Raw genomic sequence first — 12,195 nt, 5'->3', positions numbered from 1 at the left:
CTCCTGGCAGATTACACCCTGAGAGGAATGGGCCTTGATGGGCGAGTGGGTGTGGTGTCAGTCGGACCGGGGTGGTGCTGGCAGTTTATTTCCCCTCACATGTTACGGAGGTCTGGATCACATTTAAAACACATGTTAGTGCGCTTCGGTTGTGTGCGGTTTAGCAACTCCAGAGGAAGAGACACAGGGAATTTAACAGACAAGGGGACTTGGTCACTTGACAGACGGACATTAAAAGAAAAGGAAGACGGGAAAACACGCACATTAAAGAGGCAAAGCTTTGAGGCAGCAGGACCAGCATCAGTGGAGAGAGACATAAGGGCAGCCACCAACAGACAGACATACAGTATACTTTGAAGCTTTTTCAGAATCAGGACCACATCTTAGAGGAAGGAATTGTGTGGCTATTATTGCACCTCGGGGTATTTTTACACGGACTAACCACAGTAGGATCTGGAGAACTGAGGACTGAAAGAGAGCAAGTTTAGGATACAGATATTGTCATCACTGAAATTGGCAGTTCAGGAGATAAGGAAAAGAAAAAAGACAAAAAAAAGAGTGTGAACACCATGGGATTTGTTCAGATCATCTACTGAAATCTCACAGGCCTCCAATCCATTTGGGGAAAAAAGTGAATGTGCTAATAAGACGTTTTCAAGGACTTTTCTTTTCTTTCTTTTTTTAAGTAATTTTTAGCTTTTAACCCCCGGCAGCTTTGTTATTCAACTGGACACGTCAGGTTCTCTATCAAAGACTGTGCAGTAAGAGGTGCATGTGTCTTCAGCATTTGGCTCGTGGGTGTCTTTATGACTGTAAGAGGTAACGTCTGGGCTTAGACTCACACACACACACACTTTTTTGCAGCTGGACCAAGAGTTTGCGTCGCACATATCTGCAGAGGACCGAGTGTGTGTGGTCTGAGGGGATACAGCTGGTCTGGGAAACTCAAGAGTCAGAGAAGCAGCCAGCTCTAACTGCTGTATGCCAAGTTGAAAAAAAGGGAGACAAGCCCGTAGAACTGAGTGATTTGAAGCGAAAGCGAGCAGAGCCAAGGGGATGATGATGAAGATGAAAGGGACTCTGTGCAGAATCTCCTGCTTGGTGACGTTGGTGGTGGAGCTGAGCTGGATAAACGTGGGCCAGGGCATGCACAGAGAGGGAGAAAGTGGGGTAAGTGTGGCTTCAACTAGAGATTTTGTTCTGCCTTGTACTAAAAAATGACTTCAATTTATTGGATATATTTTTCATCAGAACACCCAATTCACTTATAGCCTTGAAGCTTCCGGAGTATTTCTACAGTGTTGCATCTCCTCTCTCCTGTTTTCACTCCATGGCTCATAAACCTCACTCTTGAACAATTGCAGTACGCCCACATGTGGACAATGGGTCCTTTCCATTGGAACCAAAATTGACAGTAATTGTGTGTGACTAAAAGAGGAAATGCACTTCAGCATCCTAGCTGTGAAGGATTATCGATCATTCCCATTGTTCACTTTTATTTTTCAAACTGTTCTTTATCCTGCTGTCATTCATCTCAAATTCAATTATTGTCATCCCTCTCAGGTGCTCTTACTCTGTTATTTCTCATCAGTTGGTTTATCCCTCTGTATAGAGGAAATAAAGCAATCATTGTCTAGACAGGTGCAATATTCCAAGACTCTCTTCTCTGGCGCGCCTCCGTGCCGGTTGTAGACCTACTATTCTGGCTTTGGTTTTCCCGTATCATGAATGAGCCTTTGGAGTCCAAAAATATTTCCTCCTCTCCTCTCCTGCTCAGATAGATCACAGATTCAGTCTATTACAATGTCATCAAGTTAAACAAAACAGTAAATATATCCACATATAGGCCGTTTTGAATGTATTCCAAGTCATTACATTTCATGAGAATAGATGAACTTAAGTTTTGGGCTCTTTTCCTTTCATATGGTGTCAGATTTCTAAAACTACGTTGCTTCCATTCTGTTGTGATTTATACCATCATAGGAACTTTGCCCTTCTTGTTGTACCATTACAGCTTGTTTTATGGTTTCTCCCACCCTTCATTCAATGTTGTGCTACAGTACATGTGCTATCAAGTGAACGGCACTGCTGCCTTCTCTGAGTGCATGCTTGTGGGTTAGTTGGCTACAGTCCATGTATGTCAAATGTCATGTGTTTAAATCAGGCTGCATGTCAGACTTTCAGTGAATGTAAATGTGTTCTCTTTGATAGCAGGGTCTTGACGCAGAGAGAGGTGTAGCCTAAATACAGAGTGGAGCAGACACGCAAATTTGCTGCTGCAGCTGTTGATGATCACACTCTGACTTATGGGTGTGACACCAGGCCACGTGCTCCAATAAGTCACCCTACACTAAATGTTATATCAAGTCGATGGAAGGGTATGGCACATATTTGTAGAAAAAAGAGCCCTTGATCTAAATTGCATTATATAAATGCATTTAATAGTATTTAAAAGTTTTGCTAGCTACTCTTTGCTAGCTACTCTTTGAGCCTGGTGAAGCCTCAATAGAGAGTTAAGCTAAATGCAAACAGAAGAATGCTAATGCGTTCACAGTGACAATGCTTCTGTGTCTGGCATCTATTTACTCTAACCAGAAATGTCAATCTTATGGTGGTGCTATTGTTTAAGTTAATGAATCACCTTAATCAATAGGGTCAGGGACCAGGGAATATCAAAATGCATTGACATTACATTCAATAGTTGTTGAGACAGTTCAGTCAACCACTAATGTCAACCTTATGTTGCTGAAGGAGGAAATCTCAGGGGATCACCAAAGTCTTCCTCTGTGGAAGATGATTACAAATTCAAGGGCAATCCAACTGAAAGTTGTTCAGATATTCGTGGTGCCATCAATAGAGCGACACTGGCTGAAACTGTTGAATTTTCCATGACAGATTCAATGGTTTTTTCTAGCATGATTATTGTCCTCCAACTCAAATATTGTTTGTTTTTTAAACCCCCTCATTAATATTTACTAATGCCACTAATGCTTTCAGAACAATTATTGTGTGATCTGTGCAGTGGGAAAGGAAGCAGTGGGAAAGGAAGGTGCGTTCTGCCTCCAGCCTGGACGAGCTGCTGATGCTTGCAGACTTTCCTGACTGGAAATTGTGGAAGTGTCGTCTGAGACTGCAGCAGCCAGAGACCCTCTCCTCTCTACCTACAGGGGGCTCACACCGCTCTACGCGCTACGCTGCCGAATCTTACAGCCTGGAGATACTCAAAGGTTGGATAATACATACAAAACAGTGTTGCGTGCAAGTCTGTACATGTTGAGGTGGTTATCATTTTTCTTTATCTCCCATTTAGCCATTGATGAAGAGTGGCAGCGGACTCAGTGCATGCCAAGGGAGACGTGTGTCGACGTGGCCAAGGAGCTTAGCACTGACCCCTCCATGTTCTTCAAGCCACCTTGTGTGTCCGTCCACAGGTTTGTTTAACAAGGACAACATACAGAGCTTGCTATGACACCATCCACCCTGTGTCCTATCTAAACCTGGAACTGACTAAACTTATCTGTGGAAGTAATCCTTTAACACTCATCAGTTACCATCCTTTCAGTCATGGTTGAATCATACTGTACATTTATGTATTGTGATGATTTATATGTGTAATTCCGTATAGCTTCATTTTGACCAAGTATGAAAAAAACCTCAACTCCACAGAGCTACCTACATCAATGTTTTGTCATGCACAGCACTTCACCGAGTTTTGACATTGTTTTTCTACTGACAGGTGCAGTGGATGCTGCAATCAAGAGGGTCTCACCTGCAGAAACACTACTACTGAATATGTGAATAAAACTGTGAGTGATCTTCATTTTGAGCTTTTCATTTAAAATAATAAATAAAAAGGGTTGGAGTATTGCTATTTGAAACAGCAACACAATTGTATTTGTGTTTCTGTGCATTGCAGGTCCTTAGTATCATTCCATTCAAGTTTGTACCTGAACCTGTGCTATTACAAGTAGCTAATCATACAGAGTGTAAGTGCATGGAGCCCGCCATAATAAGACGTAATGCTCAACCTAACAGGAGCAGTGGGTGAGTCCAGAACCACAGTCAATCCTTTTTTCTCAACTGAATTTGGTCAGAAGTTTTTTTCTTCTGTTCTAATCCTTCTTGTGCATTGGCAGCTGCTCTCCAATGGGCCAGCTGTCCGAGACAGAGGACTCCAGACGACTTTGTGCCAGTGGGTTAATTTGGGATTGTTCAACCGACAGATGTATACCTTACCCTTCCACTACACCAGGTGTGTGTACAGCAACAAATTAAAATAAATACCCTCATATCCGTTAACAAATGTAGACATATTATCTTAAATCTGCCGAACTCTAACTGTTTTAATTAGGCTATATTGTACTTTACTTGTACTTGTACTAAACTTGTTGTTTTTGACTCAATGTCATTCTAAATTAGTCACCCCCCCCCCCCCACCCACACACACACACACACACACACACACACACACACACACACACTTCATTGGGCATACACCGAGCACGCCACCCCTGTCTTGCGGCACTCCTCCAACAGTTCAGCACATTTCCTCCTTTTCTGCTCGTTGACCTCCTCCATTCGCTCCTCCCAGGGCGCCGTAAGCTCCAGCAAGACCACTTTTTCCATGTTTCTAAAAAAAGTGGTCTTGCATCCGATGTGGTCTCCAAGATGTCTTTGGGGAATCTGAGTTGCTATCCCAAGTCCACCTTTATCTGCCAGCCATTTGCGGTTCCAAAGGGGATTGCCTGGGCGTTTGGATTGGTATGTGGGTGTTCTCCTGATCCCACCAAAGTGATGCTGCGTCTTGCTGGTCGGAGATGTTTGGCCTGGTCAATGGCACTACAGATGTGGACTCAGCAGCTACTTTCAGCACTTGGTCGTGGCTATTGGATAGTGACCCCCCCCCCCCCAAATGCTTTAGTACAGCTGCTGAGGATGTGTCCCAGTGATCATCTTCCCTGGCACAAGGAACATGATGGTGTTGAGGCTGAACCCCGACAGAAGAGGTTGGATGGGCTGGGCAGCACGTCGTATACCGACCATATGAGGACCTAAATGCAGAGGGGTTCCGCCTTCCACAACCTGGACCATGAGATCCTCCGCTATAACGCTTCTTCCTATCTGATCCATGCACCCTGTTGCCGCAGTCCCATCTGGCCCAGCTCCTCAACCCCGGTATTCTCACTTCTTTCTGGACTAGGTCCCGCCACTCTTTACCCTTGGCTTTATCGTAGTGGGTTGCTGAAATGCTGCGTAGCCCTGCTCGGCCGATTGCAATGCCAATCCCACCAGCTCTTTGAGGTTCATCTGTGATTCTGCCTGATCAACTGCCTCCTGTGCTCTCCACCTCTTTCCTCACCTCAAGGCCGGCTTGGGAGACTTTTGGCTCAGTGGAATTTTTATATTGCAGCCTCTCTTTAGCTCTGCCCACCATAAACTCCTCGCTAAGGCTGTTGATAGGGAGTGTTAGCGTGTTACCACTGCCGTTGAGGGCGATGCCACTCAGGCTTCTGGGCGATCCCAACTGCCTTCTGAGGTGACAGCTGACCCTCCTCTCAAAGCCCTCCACGGTTGACATTGTGAATTTGTACACCGACAGTAACTGTACTTCACTGAAGTAGTCACATTTCATCACGTTATATTTCTACTCCACTGCATTTCAGAGAGAAATATTGCACTTTTGACTTATAACAATAGTGTTCAAACACACATCACAACTTTGTTCTAACTTAAGTCAAATATACAATTTACTTACTGTACATATTTAAGTTAATTTAATATACTCTAAGTTCATTATCAAAGTATGACCAATCTAATGTTGTAATGGAAAGATCCAGCTTTAAAGTGGCTACGAGGAACTTTTAAATATCTTTAAAACAGCCTAATTTTTCCTCTGATAATCATAAATTACCTTTAACAGCAAACGAGACCATCAGTGCAAAGAAAGCAGTTTCTATATAGTTTTTATTTATGCCTTTGGTCTTGTCGCACACCCAGTCCGATTTCCGGCTTGCACGTGCAGGCTCTTTGGTCACATATCCATATTGGTTGCAGATTTCAGTGTAGCGCAGCAACGCGATTTGAGTAGCCTATCCCTCCAAGTAAGGGAAGGGGAGCCTTGTTTGAAACAGTTATTTGTCGTCATAATGTCTGATAACAGGGCAGAACCATCAAAGAAAAAAAGAAAATTCAATGAAGAACAACTAAAAGCTAAAAGGGAGAGTAATAGACGGGCGGGAGGAGGGCGTTGCCAAGCAACCTGTAAACAATTTAACGGGAGTGAACTAGTCCTGCAGTGTTTACTCCTAAGTGAATGAACGGTACTAAAACAAAGTTTACTTTGCTTCATCATTATCAGATGACCATTATTCATCTGAAATAGTCATTATTTACAACAACATAAACACATTACCTCATCGTGATCCATACTGCCGTCTCTCGTTCATTCGCTTTCTATTAGGGCACAGAATCTTTCAGCTCCTTGAGAGTGGTTAGTGACACTGCATCAACTCATTGCAATCAGGTGTGTGTGGCACTGACTGGCATTGAGTTGATGCAGTGTCACTAACCACTTTCACAAAGCCGAAAAGATTCCGTGCCCTCACACTTTCAACATGGACTATATTGCGTCCTAATCATTTGACACTCGCACCGGCCAGCACACGCTAGAAAACAGCTTTACGACAGCTGGCGTCGTAAAAATACTACCGCTTTTGTCCAAAGGGGCCGCCAGCCGCCAAAGTTCTTCGTAGCCACTTCAAAGAAGATGGGAGGCCATTTATTGTACTTATACTGTCTTTGTGAATTCCTTCTCCATATTGCTTAGAGTTGCCACTCAGTTCATGGATGCCCGACTGTGAGATAGATGTGGAGCGCTGTGATTGTCTTCCTAGACCTGTGCCGACTATCCAGCCAAGACCGGTCTACCGCTGCCAACTCAACTCGTCCATCTGTGCCCACATGCATCAATATTTTGATCAAGCCTCCTGCAGGTAGGCCAGAGAGGTAGCACCATGGCCACTTTCTTTGGATGGCGTAGTATAGATTAAAACAAAGTGATCCTTGAACGGCTCCTGTGTTCAGGTTCATCCAGGGTGATGTCTGGCAGAGCCGTAGTCTTTCTGAGCTCTAATGTGTCTGTGCTCATACTTCTAAATAATCCCTCATTTATTCACAGATGCAGATGGCCCAAGTAGAAGTCCGCTTGGGAAATACATTACGACAACCTGCCTGCCAAAGATGTTTGGAGGCAGAGAAGAAAAAAGACTCATTATAATTTATTTACAGTCCTATTTATGCCCATCACTTTAACTAATTAAGATGATATTAACTCACATGACCATGTTAATTGATTTTGTTTTAACATGCTTACTTTGTTTCAATCATTGTGTTAAGATTATGATTTGTACATCATGTTCTTTGTGCACTGAATATGCAGTTTATATTAAAAGAGTATTTTTATAATTGAAACTCGTGGATTATTGCTTGAAGGTGGAGTAAGAGATTCTGGAAAATGCCTTTGAAAATAATAAATGTTTTTCTTTTTTAAAGTTGTTGCATGCTTCATTGGCAACAAGAGCTGTTGAATCCCACCATGAAAAATTAGTTGTGAGTGACATATACCCAGTGAGTAAAGTCTTACGTATTACTTCTACTTCAATCGTCATGCAGAGTCTATAAAAATTATTCCTTGTCCTCTGGAGTTTTCATGTTTTATTGATTCGTGAGTAGTCAAGATAATACAGGTGGTTGAAGTAATATAGAGGGCTTTTGAAAAAAATAATAATATATATTTTCCCCCCACAATTTGCCTGAACATGAGTGCAAAGCCAGACAGAAAATCTTTAAAAACAACATCCTTCAGTAGTTGCTGAGTCAGAGTTAAGGTCTCCATCCAACTGAGAATATGTGGTTGGACATAAAAACGGCTGTTCGGTCACAATCCTCATGCAACCTGACAGGGCTTGAGCAGTTTTGCGAAGGAGAATAGGTACGAAATTGCTATGTTTTCAGGAGCAAATCAGATAGAGACACATAATCCACACAGACTCAAGGCTGTATAACTGCTGCTAAATGTAGGCTACATCTATCCGTACCAACTTGGAGGAGGTGGATACTGTTGCAAAGTATTTTTTTGTTTTATATTTGTCATTAATTAAAATCTCTTTGTAGAGATCTGTCCTCACTTTAAAAAGACAATTAAACATACTTCTCTCTAAATACTGTACAAGCAGCCATTTTGCTGACATGAGATGTGCTGTGTTGTTCTCTGTTCACTTTCTGAGAATGATTTGTTTGCCAAAAAGAAAAGAGGAACACCTGTGCCTATACCGTACTTGGCATGATGAGTATTTGAGTTCCAGGTAAGACTCCATCTTATCCAATACTAGTTAAATACCTGGAGCAGTAACAACAACAATTATTTAAAGGCAGTGGACTGTAAGAACAGCATCTCTTGAAAGCACTGCTTCATTTGTAAATGTGCGACATTAACTTGTTGCTTAGTGAATGTATTGATTTCCATCCGGAGTACCATTTATACATTTTTTCTTCATGTTCTTTTACCTCTGTCAGTGCTGCTGATCATTAAATTCATCAAAGTGTATATTATATGTCCTCAGTCCTTCTGTTGTCATCCAAATTGATTTTGTGCACATCATTAAATGGAAAGATACCACAATGTCTAGCTCCTGTCTCACACAGTTTATAATAAAAACGTTTCAGCTGTTAGAAATAACCTTTCTAGTCGGATTTTGCATTATATTTCATAAGAAAATGTGAATAAGAATTTGAACACAGTATATTTCAGGTTTAAAAATAATACAATATAAAGGCATGAAGATGCAACAGGTTTTTGTCTCTCCCTTGTGGCACTGTTTGTGTACTCCTGTTTTCTTTACAATTATATGTGTTGTTTTACTGTTGCAAATAAATGAATAAAAACCAGAGTAAATACCAGAAGTTTTCATTTTTCTAAATGAATTAAACTTTTTGTTTGGCTTACAATTTGTAATGTTAATTATCAGTTGCCCCTGGTATGGAAGCGTAATGATTCTCTTGACAAAAAATGTTTGCCCCGTTCTTTTTTTGAATTGCCGAGGTGATCACAGTTATGAGATAATATCCCCGTTATTTCTTTTCCATACCATAAACTCATTTGTTAATATTTCTTTCTCTAGTGGGAGGTTGTTTTCATACCATCTATATGTTTTTCATTCATCAGTTGTGATTCTGTCTTCAGTAATAAATGCTAAAACTATATTTATTTATTATTCTTTCGGACAATTACACACAATACACAATTTTCTCTTTGACATATTCATACATATTTCTTTGTGTTATGGTCCAAAGGGTAGCAGGAGAAGCCAAAGGCTTATCAGTTCCCGCCCCCATTGTCATCAGATTCAGATACACAGCTACTGATACAGATAAAACATAATTTTGTTGTTGTTTTTTTTATTTTTTTTAAGAAGCTGCAGTCCAATACACAGACAATTTTAGGTTTCCTTATTCATTGACAGTGTACAACAGACATGCTTTCCATTTTCCCAATTAATTTTGATTACTCATCGTTAACCTCTCTTTCCTCTGAAGCCTTCTTTGTGATGTCTCCTTTGATAGCTGCAATATCCCATTTTTGCTATCTCCTCCCGAACAGCAATAATAGCTGCTTGTGTTCCATCCACAACTTTCGACGCTGTATGTCTGCCATCTCTCCATTCGGCTTGTGCATCAGTGATTTTCTTCAGTTTGCGATTCAGAACATACAAACCAAATCCCAAAGCAAGTATCCCCACCGGACTTGGATTCATTGATTGTAGGTAACTGCCTGGAGCCCATCTAAGCCTCTCACTGGCCTTTATAAAGCTGTCGCTATAATAATCTTTCATATCAGTCATGTCAAACAGAAATCCTTATTCCAAGTAAAGTAGTTTCATATGTCTAAAAACATGTTTGGAGAGAATATTTGAACTTGATTGATTTTTGATGTTATATTTGCTGTTGTAATGAGCCTAGATCTATCATCACCAACAGGGCTTTTACTGTCACTTGTACACCAATAGGTTTTTGATCTTAAAAATAATTTCTTGAATCTTTTCAAAGGAACTGGTGATTTACATTTCAAAAATATTCCTATGCTTTCTTGCTGAGAGTTGAATGAGAAGATCAATATATCAGTCCTATGTTTGTCGGGTAAAATATGAATCTACAGCCAAGGGAGGATTATTATAGTTTAGCACAAGTAGAGTTGCCTTGCAAAAAATTATTTCTGTCATTTTAAAATATAATAATTTAACATTATTTACATTTAAATCTTTCCACAGCATGAGCCTGACCATAAAGATGACATGTTAAGTAGATGGTTGAGACCGTGCAGGACAGACATTTGGCAAGGCGCTTGGACCACAATTAAACAAACACTATCCAGACTGAATTATTCACCCACTCATCACGACCTGGGTATGATCCTCTTACTCTGTGAAGCACCAAATTAGGACATTTGGGGTGTGATATAGTGACTGTGACTCTAGCAGGTGACAGTGCAGAATAATCATGTCCAGTGAATGCTGTGGTGCAGAAAATGTGGTGTATACACAGTCGTGTTAGACTCTTAACACCAACAAAGTAGCCTACATGAGGCTCCATTTTCACTAGAAAGTGATATAGTCTGTCATTTATATTGATTTTTTATTTGTTCTTCTTCTATTGCAATTGTAAATTACATTGACACACACAACTTCAAAATACATAAACGCGCATCACATAATCCGATAGAAAATTACGAATAGCATTTCTAATACACAAATTTACAGTCAGTGTTCATTTTTTCCCTCAACAGCTCAATAAACACTTTGTGACCAATATTTAAACATTTTAAATATCTTTAAATGCACACTTATATTTCACAGATATCACAGCACCTAACCTTTTGAAATGTTGTACACATAAAGCGAAAGGGTGAAGGTAGAATACCTTACATCAATATTCATAAGAACGGCACACTGATTTGGCAACATCATGGCAGATTATCTTCTTTATCATAAAAAAGTGACAATGTTTATGATATACTTTAGTATGTTAAGTAAATGTACTTCAGTAAAGGTACTCCTTGACTTTTGATTAGTAGCCAACTGTAGGGCTGAACCACCACATTATAATTTTTCTAAAGACCAATGCTGATTTCTACTTTGTTATTGTATTTTCCCTTCCATAAATACTGTAAATGTTGCTTCTCTATTAGAGATGATTATTGTTCACAGAAGCAATATGCTATCTCAGCCTTGGCTTGGAGACTTTTCAGGCTTTTAATATTTATAATAGCCTTGAGGTGTATCACTGTAATTGTGAACATGTTAGCAATTAGCTCAAATGCTCACGTACCTGCTAGTATGGCTGTCGACTCCTAGTACACTGCCAAGCAGAAAGCGCCTTGGGTGTGCCTGTCTAATTTGTGTGTATGTACATTAGGTAACATTCAAAAATTCTGCGCAGAATTGCCCCTCCCTATTAGCCTGGAAATCCAGACCCACATCGAGAACAATGTAGGGTCATACGATGAGCAATACACCTTCTGAACTCCAGCGGCGGCACCAACGCATGTATTTAAAATACCACTGCATGTAATTATATATATCACTACAACCAATCACAGCAGTGAACAAGGTGACGTATTCAGCCCCATTTGTTTGTAACTGGTAAATTAAACGTTTGCCATGGTCAACAGCAAATTCATCTTTCTTGCTAATGAAAGATTTGAGTGCCGTCTTCCAAATTGCTGAGTGTTGAGGCCAAAGATGTTTCAAACAACGTACAACTTACAGCACCCTATATCAGATAGTACGATTTGATTGGTAGCTCCGAATTTTCCGACATAGCTAATGAGCTTCAATGGTTCGTGCCCAGACAAGTAGGCTGAGCAAATTTAAATTTGCCAGAGGCAGGTCTGGATTGCCAGGCTACCCTCCCTATATACAATGTTATCCACACAGACCAGTGCTAATTGCCACATGCAGTTACAGTGGTGCTATTTAACATCGTTGATACCCATGAGGCACAATTTATCTTTCTTTATGTCTCTGTTCAATTACAATTTATCAAGCTGGGTGTGATAGTGAATGTAACAAAACAACATTGCCAGAGCATCATATAATAATACATCAAATTCAATAACAATAGATAAATACAAATACAAAT

At 40.5% G+C, this 12,195-nt stretch overlaps 1 protein-coding gene across 1 annotated transcript; it reads left to right on the top strand.

Annotated features, from left to right (window-relative positions):
- The first annotated feature begins 167 nt into the window (after window positions 1-167).
- vegfd (vascular endothelial growth factor D) lies at window positions 168-8,693 on the top strand. Its single transcript, XM_080024858.1, has 8 exons — window positions 168-1,170; window positions 3,023-3,227; window positions 3,311-3,431; window positions 3,737-3,806; window positions 3,917-4,044; window positions 4,137-4,252; window positions 6,827-6,992; window positions 7,178-8,693. Exons 1-8 carry the CDS (start codon window positions 1,057-1,059, stop codon window positions 7,194-7,196), a joined length of 939 nt encoding a protein of 312 aa, XP_079880984.1. The 5' UTR covers window positions 168-1,056; the 3' UTR covers window positions 7,197-8,693.
- Window positions 8,694-12,195: the final 3,502 nt, after the last annotated feature.

This window comes from Ammodytes marinus (assembly GCF_949987685.1).
Source record: "Ammodytes marinus genome assembly, chromosome: 1".
In the NCBI taxonomy this organism is placed as follows: Eukaryota; Metazoa; Chordata; class Actinopteri; order Uranoscopiformes; family Ammodytidae; genus Ammodytes; species Ammodytes marinus.
The sequence above is the reverse complement of the archived record's forward strand: the minus strand, read 5'-3'. Positions and strand labels throughout refer to the sequence as shown.

What these genes read in the sequence shown, in the direction of transcription:
- vegfd (XM_080024858.1), top strand. Translation starts at nt 1,057, where the DNA reads ATGATGATGAAGATGAAAGGGACTCTGTGCAGAATCTCCTGCTTGGTG. An exon ending in CAGCCTGGAGATACTCAAAG is followed by an intron (nt 3,228 to 3,310) that starts GTTGGATAATAC and finishes TCTCCCATTTAG; the next exon opens with CCATTGATGAAGAGTGGCAG. An exon ending in TTACCCTTCCACTACACCAG is followed by an intron (nt 4,253 to 6,826) that starts GTGTGTGTACAG and finishes CATATTGCTTAG; the next exon opens with AGTTGCCACTCAGTTCATGG.